Source organism: Elephas maximus, chromosome 26 (assembly GCF_024166365.1).
Source record: "Elephas maximus indicus isolate mEleMax1 chromosome 26, mEleMax1 primary haplotype, whole genome shotgun sequence".
In the NCBI taxonomy this organism is placed as follows: Eukaryota; Metazoa; Chordata; class Mammalia; order Proboscidea; family Elephantidae; genus Elephas; species Elephas maximus.
Window position 1 is genome coordinate 16810406 of NC_064844.1, and position 19334 is coordinate 16829739.

Consider the following 19334-nt stretch of genomic DNA (forward strand, 5'->3'; position numbering starts at 1 on the left):
CTTTCAGAATTTTATATCCACAATTTATTTTTAGTTTTTCTTCTTATGGTCATTTTATTTTCCTTTTATCCCTTATCTCTTAATCCACATACTCACTGAATTCCAAGTGGGCAGGTTTTTGATAACCATGTCTGTTTTAGTTGTTACATATATGATGATGCTTCTGGAGTACACGATGATGACGCTTGGTGATACTTCTGATCATGGGGATAGGTCAGAGCCCAGCACAGTTACAGCAGTACTTTGCTTTACCCCCTCTATCTTTCACCCTGATCACAAATGTGTGAGTCATAGTAATTCTAAATCCACTTTGTACTGCTTTTTACAGTTTGTTTGAAATGTTTTCCCCTTCATCCTTTATTCTAAATATATGTCATAATCTCCCTCAATTCTGTTACTGTTTTTATCAAGAAGTATCTTAGTTACTCCTCAAGAGAATATTTAAGAAACCAAATATTCAGGGTTTTTTACCCCTTTTACCCCAGCATAAGGAACTCCTTGCTTGGCACAGGCCAATAAGAATTTAATCTGAGTCAGAAGTTATTCTGGGCCAAAAATGGACTACATCCTAGGAAATTCAGTATCCTTGTGTTGTGTACCAGGAGGAACAGCTGATTATTTTGTTGCGTGTAAGAGAGAGACTTAAAACAAAAAAAAACAAACCCACTGCTGTCGAGTCAATTCCGACTCATACTGACCCTATAGGACAGAGCAGAACTGCCCCATAGAGTTTCCAAGGAGCGCCTGGCAGATTCGAACTGCTCACCTCTTGGTTAGCAGCTGTATTACTTAACCACTATGCCACCAGGGTTTCCAGAGGTAGACTTAGAGTAGACAAAGTGCAAAATGTTGTCCTTAGAATTTTTGTGACAGCTGTGGAACTTTGGAGAATCTATAGCTGGAGAGATCTTACTACAAGTCAAAGGATACAATTTTCTGGTTCTCTGGACCTTATTTCCTCCTGATTTCACTGAGGTGCCAAACTTTGGGAACTCCTATTATCCGTGGCTGCATTAAATCCAAAAGATCAATTCTGTTTGATAGGGGTAGGAACTCTTTCAAAATATATAGGACCTTTTCCTTTCTAATCCTTTTTCTGTTTGGTTGGCCTGAAAGAGGGGGTATATAATCTGAAAGAGTTTACCAAAGGATTCTCGTCATTTCTACGCCTCACTGAGAGCCACTGCTCTAGAGGTACCTCTGTGAAGCTCCCTAGGGGTGGTTTTTGGAACTGTAGTGAGTATCAGAATCACCTGAGATTCTCTTTAAAACAGTAGATCCCCACACTCTTGGCATCTACATTTTTAACAAGTACCTGAGCCCTGGTGGCTCAGTGGTTAAGAGCTTGGCTGCAAACCAAACAGTCAGCAGTTCAAATCCACCAGCCACTCCTTAAAAAATCCTATGGGGGCAGTTCTGCTGTGTCCTATAGAGTTGCTATGAGTTGGATCGACTCGACAGCAGCAGGTTTAGTGGGATGTTATTTTAGGGTCCTCAGACTATGCAAAACACGGCTCTAATGCTGTAGCAAAGGATTTTACTTACCTAAGATTCCTAAATTGTATTCTCCCAAAATGATGGGGGCTTTTCCAAGGCTCTTTGTTGTAGTAAAATCTATAATTTTCTCTTTTCATTCTCCACTTCCGTTAGAGGAGTCCATCTTTACTATGGGATTATCAGTGAATATTCTCATTAAACCTTGTGTAATGATGTTCCGAGGTACATTGAGAAATCCAAAAATTGGCACACATTGAATGGTTTTCTTAGATAAAGACTGATCTAGGGAGATAGCTAACAAAAGAACAAACATTTATTGAGGGCTTACTAGGTGTCACACTGTTCTAAATGCTTTACGTACATAAACTGTCACCTCCCAAACGCAATTTGTTCTGAAAATTCCCTCATAAGGAAATCCTCTTAAAATGTAAACAGAAGTACTATTAATTTCAGTGGCCAGATTTTTTTCTTTAAATTTCTTTAAAATAATAATTATTTCAGTAATAAATATTAGTTATCATAGCATAATCCAGTAAGACATTTTCTTAATTATTCCATAATGAGGCCATTCACTTGTTTTCTTTTGCTTTTCTACCCATTACTTGTTAAAACTATGCTCACAGAAAAACATATATAGGTAGTCCTTGACTTACGATGGGGTTCCATTAAGACAACTCTGTTGTAAGTTGGTTCTGATGTAAATTGAGTACTTCATTTTTTTTTTTTTAGTTTTTTTACAGTATTTTTATGCAAATAGTGCACACCTTCTGCGTTTGTTTGCCAACCATGCCATCTCCCTGTGAGGTATTTTCATAAGCGCCACTATGCCAGTTGTTCTTACATGTTATTGTAAAAAAATTAACATAGCATGCTTACAAAAACACTTCACGGTGGGGAGGGGAGGTTGGTAAACAAACGTAGAAGGCACACATTATTTGTGTAAAAACACAGTATTATTGGCTTATATTATCAATATCTTTATAAATCCAATCTTTGTCTTTAGGGGTTGGAAACATTACATATAAACTCACAGGCGTATTTTAATATATACATATGTAAAAAAATACACAATTTACAAAAATTTACTCCAACGATGAAGAGTTTGCCATTTTGTCAATTGCAGTAATAACTTCACTTGTGGAAGGTTCTGAATTATCTAGATTATCGCTGGGAATAGGGGTGGTGTTTCTAGTCAGAAAACTAGTGAGACTTGTGTTTGGTGCTTTTTTTCCTTCCTGTATTTCACAGTAACATCTCACTGCCTCCCGCATCTACGTGTGTACTTTAGCAAGTGATCAGCGTTTGAGTCCATGTTTTCAAGCAACTGAAGCACCTCACTTAGTTTAGAAAACTAAATCCATATGGCACTGTTTTGAATAGTCAATCATAAAATTGAACATCTTCGAGTGAACATCTGAGAATGATAACATCAGCAGATTGTACACTGCAACATTGTATGTAGTACATATGGGTACCAAAAAAAAGGATGGTCGTAAGTGTGCTTGATTACATTGTGGTCGGGGACTACCTGTGTCTGATTTAAAAAAAAAAAACCCTTGCCCTTGAGCCTATTCCAACTCACAGCGACCCTATAGGACAGAGTAGAACTGCCCCATATGGATGTTTCCAAGGAACGCCTGGTGGATTCGAACTGCCAGCCTTGTGGTTAGCAGCTTAGCTCTTAACCACCACGTCACCAGGGTTCCCCCGTACGTGATACTCAGCGTTTCTATATTTCAAGCTTTAATGCAAAAAAAAAAAAAAAAACCAAATAGAGTAATAAAGGTAAAAGAAATTGAAAGAAAACAATGCAAATGAGCATTCTCATTGCATAAGTAGACATCACAGGGGCCATGATGTCCAAGATTTACTGCTGTGAACTAGCAAACAAAAAGCGCTTGGAAAGGACTGAATGGGCCGTTGGTAAACTGCTCATCTGTGAAGATGGCCAACCACTCAGTGACTCTAGTTTGGTGCCGTATGTGGGAAGATGGCCAACCACACAATAACTCTTGTTTTGTGCAGTATTTGATTGTTCATGAGATTTGAGAAACTCAAATGGGTCATTGAAAATATGAATAAATGCCTTCTTAAGCCAAAGTAGGGAAACCCTGGTGGCGTAGTGGTTAAGAGCCACGGCAGCTAACCAAAAGGTCAGCAGTTCGAATCCATCAGGCCCTCCTTGGAAATTCTGTGGGGCAGTTCTACTCTGTTCTGTAGGGTCACTGTGAGTTAGAAATTGACTTGACAACAACAGGTTTGGGTTTTGGTTTTTTAAGCTAAAGTAGGATTATTAATAAAAATGCTTGTAAAGGAGAATCTAACTGTGGTGAAATGCCGTACCTTGGGATATGACTTTACCAACACAGATTTTCCATAACATGTTTAATCTTTGCAACTATTCCAAGAAAGAACTGCTATTATTATTCCCTTTTTATAGGAAACTGAGGCACAGAGGTCAAGCATTTGCCCAGGGTCACACAATTGCTAAGTGGTAGAACCAGAATGAGACCGGGTAGCTAGCTCCAGAGCTGCATTTTTCATCTCCAGGCCACGTAGTATGTAAAGGGTATTATTGCTTTTGGAGATTCCTGTTTGATGCAGAGGGAAGCCAGTCAGTACTGCGATACGCTTCTGTCTCAAGTTTGTCGATTTAAGGTTTTATTTTTTACTGTAATCAATTTATTGTGATTTATTTATAGAATTTAAAACGAATCTTATAGTTGTTTTCCCTCTTACCCGTTTTCTAAAGGGCTTTCAGCGCTCCAGGATATTGAAACAGGAGTGCAGCATATTTTAGCAGACATGATTGCTAAAGACAAAGACACACTTGACTTCATTCGGAAATTGTGAGTAACTTTTTTGTAGTTTTCTGCTTTGTGGAATCATGCTGGCAAGGGTTGCATGTTTAGTGCTAACACTAAAAAAACTAGTATTCATTAAAAACCATTTGTTTTCAGACTCCATGTTAGTAGCAAATCTCTTTGTTCAAACAACGGAGCTTTAATATATAAAACAGATAAAGTAAAGTTACTTCAGTTGGGTTCTGGGCAGGGAGCCTGGAACTCTGCCTAGTCATTCTCCTTAACTGAGACCCCTCACTACAGGGCTCTGATGAGCACAGTTTAAAAACCACTGCATTAGATAATATATACTAGAGAGAGATGCATGTCCGTTTACCATAGGTGGCATTGCTTTTAAACATATTGTGATGTATGTACTTAATTTTATAATAGCTTATTTCCAGTGTTTACTAGCAACTGGGTTGACTTGAGAATGTGTAAAAAAAGTGCCGACCTCAAAATGTAGTTTGGCTGATGGGGAGAGCCATTTGGTATCACAGTACCAATTTATAAGAGACTACAGTCCTTTGACTTAGACCCCACTTGGGCTTGTGGATTTTATATATCATTAAAAAAAAAAAAAAAGACATTAATTTAAAACCCTGTTTTTATGTACTCTGTCCTTCTTCCTCTTTTGTGTATCAGAAGAGAAGATAGGGGTCTGGCTGAAGTCTGCTCTCCCTCTCTCTCAGTATCACTAGCTGTGTGGGCTGTGCAGAGGAGAGGCGAGGTGGAGATGAACCAGGTGACTACTGTTGCTTCCAGAGTTTTTTTAAATGTGAGAGAGAGAACTTTTTCTGTTTTTTTTTTTTTCAGTGGCCCTGGCAGGAATGAGTTGAAGTAGAATTACCCGTATTTTTAAGTATGTTTTTATAAGTAATTATGTTGGTGAAATTTTGTCCAGTTTTGTAAATTGTCATTGTAAACTATTCTAACATGTTCTCGTTTCCCTTCTTTTTAGCTTTTTTTAGCTGTGACAGTATAACTCAGTGGTTAGAACAAGATGCTATGTAGGCTAAAGTTATTGGTCTGATTCTTGTAGATAGTTTTGGTCTTTCGTATTGCTGCAAATGGTATCTGAACTCATTTAGGTGTTTTATGAGGGGACTGGGTGGTATATAAGTAGATCAGTTGGACCTACACTAGCATGCGTAGGCAAAGAGTTGGACTGTCTGATGATGAGTTAATAACATCATTTTCATAGTTGGGCAGCATTTAAAAAAGAAAAAACTCCTTTGGAATTGGCTTAACTATCCTTTCTGTCCTTGTTTCTATATAAAGTGGTTCTTCACCTGTTGAAAACCTGTTGCCGTCGAGCCAATGCTGACTCATAGGGACCCTATAGGACTGAGTAAAACTGTCCCATAGGGTTTCCAAGGTGGATTCCTACTACTAACATTTTGGTTAGCAGCCAAATGCTTAATTACTGTGCCACCAGGCTTCTTCACTAAAGCATGTATTCTTAACTGCTTGTTGGCTGAACATTTGTGTATCTGGACAGGTGCCAAAATAGACACATTTGTATCCAGTCATGTCTTGCAAAAGTGTCCTCAAAAAAGGTAAATGAGAAAGATGTTGACAAGTTTCAGCTCTACCAGAATTTTTCGTGCTCCATAAGAAACATCCATCATCATCAGGTAAATAATGAAACTGCTTATGAATACTGATAAGTAGTAATAATAATAATACCTTGAATTTACTTACCGCTTTACTCACCAAGGATTTAAAGAATTTAAAGTCAGTTATTTTCTTTACATCAATTTTTCGTCTATTGTCGTATTCCTTCTGTTTCACAGATGGGGAACTCAAGACCTAGAGACATTAGTGAGAGACAGTGAGAATTATTAGCTGAGAGTATAACAACTCAGTTTTGACATTCTGCCTTGTGATCTTTCCTCTCAGATCCTTGGATTTGAGCTCAATTCTGGATCTTTTCCCCATGAAATACACATCAGAGATATCTGATCTATAATAAAAGTGTGAGAGCTCCCACTTGGTTGTATAAAACCATAGCTATTGTATGTCAGTCTTTTCATTTTTCAGTTTCTTAGTTTTTTTCCTAATTGAAGTCATATCTACATTGTGGAATGTGGCTTTTAAATCATATAGGGAAAAAAAAGGAGTTACAAATGAAAAATACAACAGTACGGCCTTTTATATATACACTGATGTAAATTAGTACTTTATTTTACCAGCACCTTATTTCTTTGTATGGTTTCAGGTTTCTGTCCAGTGTTATTTCTTCATAGCCTGAAGGATTGCCTTTAGCATTTCTTGTCAGACAGGTCTTCTGGTGATGGACTCCCTGAATTGGTATTTATCTGGGAATGTCTTAATTTCTTCACTTTTTAAAGTTTTATTTCTTTCGGTGATGTTGTTGAGAGTAGGCATAGCAAAACATACACCAATTCAACAGTTTCTACATGTACGGTTCATTGACATTAATTACATTCTTCGGCTTGTGCAATCATTCTCACCCTCCTTCTCCGAGTTGTTTCTCCCTCATTAACATAAACCCACTGCCCCCTAAGTTTCCTATCTAATCTTTCAAGTTGCTGTTGTCAGTTTGATCCCATATAGATAGTTCTTAAAAGAGCACAGTGCTCAAGGCAGATATTCTTTACTGGTTAAGCTAAACTATTTTTTGGTTTTAAGAAGACTTCAGGGGTTATTTTTGGTTTAAGGTTTAAAGATTATCTCAGGGCAGTAGTTTCAAAAATACATCCAACCTCCACGATCCAGAAGGTCTGGATCCCATGAGAGTTTGTAATTCTATTGTGTATCTTCCTCCTTTTGATCAGGATTCTTCTATAGAATCATTGATCAAAATGTTCAGTAGTGGTAGCCAAGCACCATCCAGTTCTTCTGGTCTCATGGCAAAGGAGATAGCTGTTCATGGAGGTACTTAGCCACATATTCCATTTCTTCTTCCTATCCCTGACTCTACTTCTTCCCCTGTTGCTCCAGGTAAACAGAGACTGATTGTTGTGCCTGGATGGCCACTTGCAGGCTTTTAAGACCCCAGGGACTACATGACAAACTAGGAGGTAGAACAGAAGCACTAAACACATTATTAGGCCAATTAACTGGGATGTTCCATGAAACCATGACCCTAAACTTCCAAAGCAAGAGACCAAATCCCATGAGGTATTTGGATGTATATAAGCAGCCTCAGCAGGTACTTTAAAAAAATTTTTTTTTAATTTCTTCATTTTTGAAGGATAATTTTGCTGGATATAGAATTCTTGGTTGACAGTTTTATATGTAATCTCACTGTCTTCTGGCCTCAGTGGTTTTTGATGAGAAATCAGCTGTTAATCTTAAAAAAAAAAAAAAAAAAAATCTTAGTGAGAATCATTGTAATATGATGAGTCATTTCTCCCTTGCTACACTTAAGATTTTCTTTTTGTCTTTGCGTTTTGATTGTGATCCCTTTCCCCAGGTGGCTTTGGCTAATACATGTGCTGTTAAATGTTTTTGACGAATGCCACCTGTAAGCTGCTTCTGTCCTGGGGAAGCTCTGAGGTGTGAGAAACAAAAGCAAGTCCTGAGCTGATCATTTAGGGAGCCACCAGATGGGTCAAAAAACACAACTACAGTTCTTTGAGAATAAGGTCCCCTTTTGCTCCCTCTGGAATGTGGTTGCCATCTTCAGAGCTACCACTGTGCTGGGCAGTGGGAGATGGTAAGTGGGTAAGTTGAAACATCACAGTGCTCTCTCACTGAAATTTGTTAGCCTTTTTCCTCATTAAGTATTCCCTTGGCTGTTATAGTTTTAATTCTAGGGTTCTGAAAAAGTTTCTGCCAGCTTATTCATTACTCTTGTGGAGGGGTGGAGTTTTGGATTTCCCCACTCCATCATTGTTGGTGATATCACCCCGAACAACATCTTTAAAGTGCAGTATCTATGTTCTTTGTTCTATTCCAAAACTGGAACATGACTTTTAACCTTACAAAGTATCCTTCTTTATCTTCTTTAATGCTTTTTAGTTTGAAATTTACTTTGGAATCAGGATTACAACCTGTACTTCCTTAATGGAAATCAGCCCCATCCTTGTGTGGTTCCAGCCCTATGATTACATATATGAGCTACTTGCCCTTAGTTCTTTTGCCAGAGTTTCCCAGTCTTCTTTTTGGTGAATAATGCTCATTCTCAGTCTAGTCTAGGGTTTGCAGACTTTTTCTATGAAAGGCTAGAGAGTAAATATTTTGGGCCTTGTGAGCCAGATGGCTTCTTTTGCAACCACATGACTCTGCCACTGTACTTGGAGCAGTCATAGACAATACTTAATGAATGAGCATGGTTGTGTTCCAATAAACTTTTATTTATTAAAAAAAAAATGGTGGATAGGATTTGTCCTATATATTCCTCAAGAGGGGTACATGTGTACAGTAGTCTCTGAGTTCTGGTACATTCAAAATTGTTTTTCTGTGGTCTTGGCACTTAAAGAACAGGTTGGCTCAATATACTATTTTTGGTTCACAGTTTTTTTAAGTATCTTAAATATGTTGTTCTGCTGGTGCCTTGCTTTGTTTTTTTTTTTTTTTTTGGAGAAATCTGATGCTAGTCTAATTCTCTGTCTCCTAGGAATGCTGAAGGTTTAGGTCTTTTGTTGTTTTATTTGTTCTCTTTATGGATTTTATGGTTCTTTTAGGACAGTGAGGGGTGATTTAAAATCAGGAGATCACCATTTTTCTCTGTACCTGGAAGTCCTCAATAAATATGTATTTTTTAATTAGTTGTTATTGTGCTTTAAGTGAAAGTTTACAAATCAAGTCAGTCTCTCATATAAAAATTTATGCACATCTTGCTAGACACTCCTAATTGCTCTCCCCCTAAAGAGACGGCACACTCCTTCCCTCCACTCTCTCTTCTGGTGTCCATTCGGGCAGCTTCTGGCCTCCTCTGCCCTCTCATCTCCCCTCCAGATAGGAGTTGCCAACACAGTCTCATGTGTCTACTTGATCCAAGAAGCCCGTTCTTCACCAGTAACATTTTCCATCCCATATTCCAGTCCAATCCCTGTCTGAAGAGCTGGCCCCAGGAATGGTTCCTGTCCTGGGCTAACACAAGGCCTGGGGACCATGACCACTGGGGTCCCTCTAGTCTCAGTCACAATTAAGTCTGGTATTTTTACGAGAATTTGGGGTCTGCATCCCACTGCTCTCCTGCTCTCTCAGGGGTTCTCTGTTGTGTTTCCTGTCAGGACAGTCTTCGGTTGTGGCCGGCCACCATCTTCTGGTCTCAGGCTGTTGTAGTCTCTGCTTTATATGGCCCTTTCTGTCTTGGGCTCATAATTACCTTATGTCTTTGGTGTTCTTCATTCTCCTTTGCTCCAGGTACGTTGAGACCCATTGATACATCTTAGATGGCCGGTTGCTAGCATTTAAGACCCCAGACGCTGTTCTCCTAAGTGGAATGCAGAATGTTTCCTTAATAGATTTTATTATGCCAGTTGACTTAGACATCCCCTGAAGCCATGGTCCCCAAATCCCCGCCCCTGCTTCCCTGGCCTTCGAAGCATTCAGTTTATTCAGGAAACTGCTTTTGGTTTAGTCCAGTTGTGCTAACCTCGCCTGTATTGTGTGTTGTCTTTCCCTTCACCAAAAATAAAACTTATCTACTATCTCATTTTTTTTACTATCTCATTAGTAAAAACCTCTCTCCTTCCCCCCTCCCTCTCCCCTCTTGTAACCATCAAAGAATATTTTCTTCTCTGTTTAAACTATTTCTCAGTTCTTGTAATAGTGGTCTTATACAGTATTTGTCCTTTTGCAACTGACTAATTTCACTCGGCATAAAGTCCTACAGATTCCTCCATGTTATGAAACGTTTCATGGATTCATCATTGTTCTTTATCGATGTGTAGTATTCCATTGTGTGGATATACCATAATTTATTTATCCATTCATCTGTTGATGGGCACTTTGGTTGCTTCAAACTTTTTGCTGTTGTAAAACAGTACTGCAGTGAACATGGGTGTGTATGTTTCTGTTTGCGTAAAGGCTCTTATTTCTCTAGGCTATGTTCGAAGAAGTGGTATTGCTGGATCGTATGGTAGTTCTATTTCTAATCTTTTAAACAAGTGCCAAATTGATTTCCAGAGTGGTTGTACCATTTTACATTCCCACCAGCAGTGTATAAGTGTCCCAGTCTGTCCACAGCCTCTCCAACATTTATTATTTTGTGTTTTTTGGATTAATGCCAGCCTTGTTGGAGTAAGATGGAATCTCATTGTAGTTTTGATTTGCATTTCTCTCCTGGTGGCATAGTGGTTAAGTGCTACAGCTGCTAACCAAGAGGTTGGCAGTTCAAATCCGCCAGGTGCTCCTTGGAAACTCTCTGGGGCAGTTCTACACAATCCTATAGGGTCGCTATGAGTCGGAATCGACTCGACGGCAGCGGGTTTTAGTGGTTAATAGCTAATGATCGTGAGCATTTCCTCATGTATTTGATAGCAGTCTGAATTACTTCTTTAGTGAAGTGCGTGTTTATATCCTTTGCCCATTTTTTAATTGGGTTATTTGTCTTTTTGTAGTTGAGTTTTTTCAGTATCACGTAGATTTTAGAGATCAGGCGCTGATCGGAAATGGCATAGCTAAAATGTCGTAGCTAAAAACTTTTTCCCAGTCTGCTCTTAAGGCACTGGCGAAAAACAAGGCTCCAGGAACTGATGGAATATCCATTGAGATGTTTCAACAAACAGATGCAGCACTGGAGGTGCTCACTGGTCTGTGCCAAGAAATATGGAAGACACCTTCCTGGCCAACTGACTGGAAGAGATCCATATTTATGCCTATTCCCAAGAAAGGTGATCCAACTGAATGTGGAAATTTTAGAACAATATCATTAATATCAGACACAAGCAAAATTTTGCTGAAGATCATTCAAAAACGGCTGCAGCAGTATATCGACAGGGAACTGCCAGAAATTCAGGGCTGGTTTCAGAAGAGGACGAGGAACCGGGGATATCATTGCTGATGTCTGATGGATCCTGGTTGAAAGCAGAGAATACCAGAAGGGTGTTTACCTGTGTTTTATTGACTATGCAAAGGCATTCGACTGTGTGGATCATAACAAATTACGGATAACATTGCGAAGAACGGGAATTCCAGAATACTTAATTGTGCTCATGAGGAACCTTTACATAGATCAAGAGGCAGTCGTTTGGTCAGAACAAGGGGATACTGTGTGGTTAAAATCAGGAAAGGTGTGCGTCAGGGTTGTATTCTTTCAAGATACCTATTCAATCTGTATGCTGAGCAAATAATCCGAGAAGCTGGACTATATGAAGAACAGGACATCAGGATTGGAGGAAGACTCGTTAACAACCTGCGTTATGCAGATGACACAACCTTGTATGCTGAAAGTGAAAAGGACTTGAAGCATTTACTAATAAAGATCAAAGACCACAGCCATCAGTATGGATTGCACCTCAACGTAAAGAAAACAAAAATCCTCCCAACTGTACCAAGAACAACATCATATCAGAGAAAAGATTGAAGTTGTCAAGGATTTCATTTTACTTGGATCCACAATCAGCAGCCATGGAAACAGCGGTCAGGAGATCAAAAGACGCATTGAACTGGGTAAATCTGTTGCAAAGGACTTCTTTAAAGTGTTGAAGAGCAAAGATATCACCTTGAAGACTAAGGTGCGCCTGACCCAAGCCATGGTATTTTCAGTCACATCATATGCATGTGAAAGCTGGACAATGAATAAGGAAGACCGAGGAAGAATTGATGCCTTTGGATTGTGTTGTTGGCGAAGAATGTTGAATATACCATGGACTGCCAAAAGAATGAACAAATCTGTCTTAGAAGGACAACCAGAATGCTCCTTAGAAGCAAGGATGGCAAGACTGCGTCTTACGTACTTTGGACATGTTGTCAGGAGGGGTCAGTCCCTGGAGAAGGACATCATGCTTGGCAGAGTACAGGGTCAGCGGAAAAGAGGAAGACCCTCAACAAGGTGGATTGACACAGTGGCTGCAACAGTGAGCTCAAACATAAAGACTGTAAGGATGGCTCAGGACCGGGCAGTGTTTGGTTCTCTTGGGCATAGGGTCGCTGTGAGTCGGAACCGACTCGACAACACCTAACAGCAACAGCAACAGGTAGTCTTTTTACTTTTTTGGTGAAGTCTTTGGATGAACATAGGTGTTTGATTTTTGAGGAGCTCCCAGTTACCTGGTTTCTCTTCTGCATTGTTAGTAATGTTTTGTATACAATTTATGCCGTGTATTAGGGCTCCTAGCATTGTCCCTATTTTTTCTTCCACGATCTTTATCGTTTTGGATTTTATATTCAGGCCTTTGATCCGTTTTGAGTTAGTTTTTGTGCATGGTATGCGGTATGAGTCTTGTTTCATTTTTTTGCTGATGGATATCCAGTTATGCCAGCACCATTTGTTAGAAAGACTGTCTTTTCACTATTTAACTGACTTTGGGCCTTTGTCAAATACCTGCTCATATGTGGATGGGTTTATTTCTGGATTCTCAGTTCTGTTCCATTAGTCTGTTGTTGTAGGAGTACCAGACTGATTTGACTACTGTGATGGTATAATAGGTTCTAAAATCAGTAGAGTGAGGCCTTCAATGTTGTTCTTTTTTTTTTTTTAATTTGTGTTGTGCTTTAAGTGCAAGTTTACAAATCAAGTCCGTCTCTCGTAGAAACATTTATATACACCTTGCTATATACTCCTAATTGCTTTCCCCCTAATGAGACAGCCCGCTCCTTCCCTCCACTCTCTCTTTTCATGGCCATTCTGCCAGCTTCTAACCCCCTCTGCCCTCTCATCCCCCCTCTGGATAGGAGATGCCAAGTGTCTACTTGATCCAAGAAGCTCATTCTTTACCAGCGTCTTTTTCTATGCCATTGTCCAGTCCAATCCCTGTCTGAAGAGTTGGCTTTGGGAATGGTTCCTGTCCTGGGCTAACAGAAGGTCTGGAGGCCATGACCATCGGGGTCCTTCTAGTCTCAGTGAGACCAATAAGTGTGGTCTTTTTACAAGAATTTGGGGTCTTCATCCCACTGCTCTCCTATTCCCTCAGGGGTTCTCTACTGTGTTCCCTGACAGGGCAGTCATCAGTTGTAGTTGGGCACCATCTAGTTCTTCTGGTCTTAGGCTGATGTGGTCTCTGGTTTATGTGGCCCTTTCTGTTTCTTGGGCTCGTGATTACCTTGCGTCTTTGGTGTTCTTCGTTCTCTTTTGGTCCGGGTGGGTGGAGACCAATTGGTGCATCTTAGATGGCCACTTGCTAGCATTTTTAAGACCCCAGATGCCACTCTCCAAAGTGGGATGTAGAATGTTTTCTTAAGAGATTTTATTATGCCAATTGACTTAGATGTCCCCCGAAACCATGTTTCCCAAACCCCTTCCCCTACTACACTGGCCTTTGAAGCATTTAATTTATTGAGGAAACTTCTTTGCTTTTGGTTTAGTCCAGTTGTGCTGACCTTGCCTGTATTGTGTGTTGTCTTTCCCTTCACCTAAAGTAGTTCTTATCTACTATCATATTAGTGAATACCCCCTCCCTCTCTCCCTCTCTCCCCCCTCTCGTAACCATCAAAGAATATTTTCTGCTCTGCTTAAACTGTTTTTCCAGTTCTTATAATAGTAGTTTTATACAATATTTGTCCTTTTGCAACTGACTGATTTCACTCAGCATAATGCCTTCCAGATTCCTCCATGTTGTGAAATGTTTCATAGATTTATCACTGTTCTTTATCGATGCGTAGTATTCCTTCATGTGAATATACCATAATTTATCCCTTCATCCATTGATGGGCACCTTGGTTGCTTCTAACTTTTTGCTGTTGTAAGCAGTGCTTCAGTGAACATGGGTGTGCATACATCTCTTCGTGTAAAGGCTCTTATTTCTCTAGGATATATTCCAAGGAGTGAGATTGCTGGATGGTATGGTAGTTCTATCTCTAGCTTTTTAAGGAAGCGCCGAATCCATTTCCAAAGTGATTGTACCATTTTACATTCCCACCAGCAATGTAGAAGTGTTCCAGTCTCTCCACAACCTCTCCAACATTTATTATTTTGTGTTTTTTGGATTAATGCCAGCCTTGTTGGAGTGAGATGGAATCTCATTGTAGTTTTGATTTGCATTTTTCTCATGGCTAATGATCGTGAGCATTTTCTCATGTGTTTGATACCTACCTGAATGTCTTCTTTAGTGAAGTGTCTGTTCATATCTTTTGCCCATTTTTTAATTGGGTTATTTGTCTTTTTGTAGTTGAGTTTTTGCAGTATCATGTAGATTTTAGAGATCAGGCGCTGATCAGAAATGTCATAAGTAAAAACTTTTTCCCAGCCTGTAGGTAATCTTTTTACTCTTTTGGTGAAGTCTTTGGATTGTTCTTCTTTTTCAGTAATGCTTTATTAATCCAGGGACTCTTAGCTTTCCATGGGAAGTTGGTGATTTGTTTCTCTGTCTCATTAAAAAATGTCGTTGGAGTTTGGATCAGAATTGCATTATATCTATAGATGGCTTTTGGTAGAATAGACATTTTTACAGTGTTGAGTCTTCCTATCCATGAGCAAGGTATGTTTTTCCACTTGTATAAGTCCCTTTTGATTTCTTGCAGTAGTGGCTTGTAGTTTTCTATGTATAGGTCTTTTAAATCTCTGGTAAGATTTATTCCTAAAGTATTTTATCTTCTTGAGGGCTACTGTAAATGGTATTGATTTAGTGATTTCCCCCTCACTGTTCTTTTTGTTGGTGTAGAGGAATCCAACTGATTTTTTATGTTTATCTTATATCTTGATACTCTGCTGAACTCTTCTATTAGTTTCAGTAGCTTCCTGGAGGATTCATTAGGGTTTTCTGTGTATAAGATCATGTCATCTGTAAATAAAGATACTTTACTTCTTCCTTACCAGTCTGGATGCCCTTTATTTCTTTATCTAGCCTACTTGCTCTGGCTAGGACCTCCAGCAAAATGTTGAATAAGAGTGGTGATAAAGTTAGATCTATGACTTTACTAGGTATGGTGGAAAAAGAGCAAAAAACCCCCAATAGTATATTTTGATATAATAGTATACTTATATAAATCAGAATTCAGTCGTTCTTTTTCTCTTTATTGTACTTCGCATGATTTTTAAAGTTAATTTCACATATGAAGATTTTTTTACTGCTATTCAGTGTTCCTCAGTATGTTAGAGAGCTATCAAAATCTATGGCCCTTGCCTAGTCCAAACTAAAGTTTATTTTGTATTAAAATTTTTTTTTTTGTCATTGTTATATGTCTGCCAATGGCCATTTATCAAGTATATTAAAAAAAAAAGAAAAAAAATCTTCATAATTTTTTTAAACTTGGAAGATTTATACCATATTTAACATTTTATATTAAAACAGCTTTAAAATTTATATAAATTATAGTTACAAAAAGATGTACAGTTTTCCTTCCTGAGTTTCTTTTCAATATGCAAAACAGATTGCGAACTTTACAGATTGGAGCCATTTTCTGTTAAGTAGGAAGTTGAATCATTTTAAACTTGTTTAACCACAGAAAGGAAGTATAAGTATGTTTTTGTTAGATAGCCTCATAGAAGTGTGCCACATTGTGTCCTGTAAGGGGAGAATTCAGTTTATGAAAACCCTAGTCATTAAGATTAACTGTGGAAAGGCCAATATGAATTACTGAAAAATCAATATGTATTACAGTAATACTGTTTCATTAGTTTTTAGTTATAAACTAGACTAGCAAATGCTATTTAGTAGAGGCTGTTGGTGAACTTGATTATTAGGTTAATTTGTGGTTAAATTGAACATCTCAATATTTGGTATGAAAAAGTGCTTGACAAAGGAGTATTTTTAAATGAAAGGCTTATTGAAATATAGTGTATATACCATAAATTCACCTACTTAAACTGTAAAATTTAGTGTTTTTTTGTATATTCACAGAGTTTTATGGTCATCCCCACAATCAGTTTTGGAACATTTTTATCACCCCACAAGAATTTTTGTACCATTAGCAGCTACTTCCCATTTCATCCTTCTTTCTCACCCCCCAGTTGTAGGCAACCAGTTTCTTGTCTCTATAAATTTACTTGTTCTAGGTATTTATATAAATGGAATCATACATCTTTTTGGATCTGATTTCTTTCACTTAGCATAACATTTTCAAAGTTCACCCAGGTTCTGTCATATCTCAGTCTTTCCTTTTTATTGCCAAATGTTACTCCATTAAGTGGATGTATCACATTTTATTTACCCGTTCATCAGTCATTAGACATTTAGGTTGTTACTGCTTTTTAGCTGTTAGGAATAAGTTTTTTTATGGACGTATGTTTTCGTTTTTCTTTACTGTATATCTAGAAGTGGAATTGCTGGATCTTATGGTGACTGTATGTTTAAGCTTTTGAGAAACTACCAGATTGTTTAGCAAAGTGGCTACACTATTTTATATTTCTACCAACAGTGTATGAGGGTTCTAATTTCTCCATATCCTCACTAACACTTCTTATTTTTCATCTTTTTTATTATAAGCGTCCTGGTGAGTATGAAGTGGTTTCTCATCGTGATTTTGATTTGCCTTCTGGTAATGACTTATGGTGTTCAGCGTCTTTTCTTGTACTTACTGGGCATTTGTGTGTCTTTGGAGAATTTCTCTTCACGTTCTTTGTACATTTTTAATTGGGTTTTGTATCTTTTTGTTGTTGAGTTGTAAGAGTTCTTTATATATTCTAGGTATAAATCCCTTGTCAGATATATGATTTGCAATTTTTTGCCCATTCTGTCTGTTGTCTTTTCATTTTCCTGATGGTATGTTTTGAGATGCAGAAGTTTTAATTTTAATAAAGTTCGGTTTATAATTCAAGGTCATGAAAATTTTCTCCTTTGATCTCTTCTAAGAGTTTTGTAGTTTGGGTTCTTATATTAAGGTTAATGTTTGATTTTGAATTTTGTAAATGGTATAAGAAAAGGGCCCAATTTTATTCCTCTGCATTTGGCTTTCCAGTTGTCCCAGCATCATTTGTTGAAAAGACTTTTCTTTCACAATTAATTTGACCCTTATCAAAAATTAACTGACTGTAGCCCATCAACGGATGAATCAATAAAGTGTGGGACATACATACAATGGAATATTATACAACTATGACGGATAGTGAAGAGCTCGTGAAACATAACATGGATGAATCTGGAAGACATAATGCCGAGTGAAATAAGTCAATCACAAAGGAACAAATACTGTATGGTTCCATTACTATAAAAAGTCAGGAATAGATACACACAGAGAAGGAAACATTCTTTGATGGTTACCAGGATATAAAGGGGAGGGAAGGAGACTCACTTTCCAGACAGTAACCAAAAAACCAAAACCAAACCCATTGCCACTGAGTCAATTGCGATTCATTGTGACCCTTACAGGACAGAGTAGGACTGCCCCATAGGGTTTCCAAGGAGTGGCTGGTGGATTCAAACTACCGACCTTTTGGTTAGCAGCCAAGTTCTTAACACTCTGCCACCAGGGCTGCTTCTAGAGAGTAGACACTTAATATTTTTGGTGATGAGAAAGCAATACCAAATATCAGTGAAGTGTGCACAGCTTGACCAAGGTAAATGAAGACATTAAGAAGTACACACAAAAAAGGGACAACTTCAGTAAATGCTATAACATGCAGTTTTGCACCAGCACTAAAAACAACTACAAAAAATATCTACATGGTTACATAGATAAAAAGTGTATGCATATATGTGTATAGGAAGGCATATGCACATGCAGCTATAGGTGTATCTGTAGGCATGTGTGAATACATGTTTGTGTGTGCTGCGTATGTACCTATATATGTAAAGAAGCACACAGGGGGCCCAGTTATGGAGACTTCCTAAACATATCCAGAATATCCAAACAACTCACGGGATTGGTTTACTGGGGTAAAAGGCTTAGGACCATAGTCTCCTGGGATAATTCAGTCAGTTGACTTAACATAGTTCATGAAGCTAATGTTCTGCCCCCTAGTTTGGTGAGTGGCATCTGGGATCTTCAAAGCTTGTGAGCGGCCATCTAAGATACAATCTTTGGTCTCTACTGGAGCAAAAGAGAATGAAGGAAGCCAAAGAGTCAAAGAATAAACTGCTCCACAGAATTAATAGCCCAAATGAACCACAGCCTCTTCTAACCTGGGACCAGCTATCACTACTGACCTTTCTGACCAGGGACACCATAGAAGGTCCAGATAGAATGGGAGAAAATATAGAAAAAAATGCAAATTACTAACCCATGCCAGACCTACTGGACTGATAGAAGCTATAGGAACCACCGAGACTACCCCGAAGACACCCGTTGAACTTGGCAGTGAAACCACTCCTGAATGTTACCTTTCAGTCAAATAATAGATTGGCTTATAAAATAAACAGTATCACTTGTGAGTAATGTGTTCCTTAAACAGTCAACTATATGAGACCAAACGGCCAACGTTTACCCAAAAGCAGAGATGAGAAGGCAAGGAGGGGCAGGGAAGCTAAATCAATGGAAACAAACAGTGGAAATACCGAGAATGCTGACACATTATGAAAATTATAATGGATCGATTTGTATAAAAATTGTTAAATGGGAACCTAATTTGCTGTGTAAACTTTTACCTAAGACACCATAAAATATTTTTTAAAAAATTAATTGACTGTAGATATATGGGTTAATTTCTGGACTTTGAATTCTGTTACACTGATTTATGTCTCTATTCTTATGCTAGTACCACACCATCTTGATTACTGTAACTTCGTAGTCAATTTTGAAATCAGGGAGTCTGAGTCCTGCAACTTGCTTCTTTTTCAATACTGTTTTGGCTATTTTGGGTCCTTTGAATTTCCATATGAATTTTTAGAATCAGTTTGTCAATTTCTGCAAGAAATCTAGCTTGGAATTTGGTAGGAATTGTGTGGAATTTATAGATTAATTTGGGGAGTATAGCCATCTTTCTATGGGCAAAATGTTGAATGATACAGGAAGCATCAAAAGAAGACAAAGGGATATTAC

General features: G+C 38.3%; 1 protein-coding gene across 1 annotated transcript in view; it reads left to right on the top strand.

The window, feature by feature from the left end:
* SRBD1 (S1 RNA binding domain 1) overlaps nt 1-19334 on the top strand; it is a 232976-nt gene that overhangs the window by 33761 nt on the left and 179881 nt on the right. The window contains exons 8-9 of the mRNA XM_049870618.1: nt 4250-4346; nt 5842-5977. Of these exons, the coding sequence (XP_049726575.1) occupies nt 4250-4346; nt 5842-5977 (233 nt within the window). The remainder of the gene's footprint in view (nt 1-4249; nt 4347-5841; nt 5978-19334) is intronic.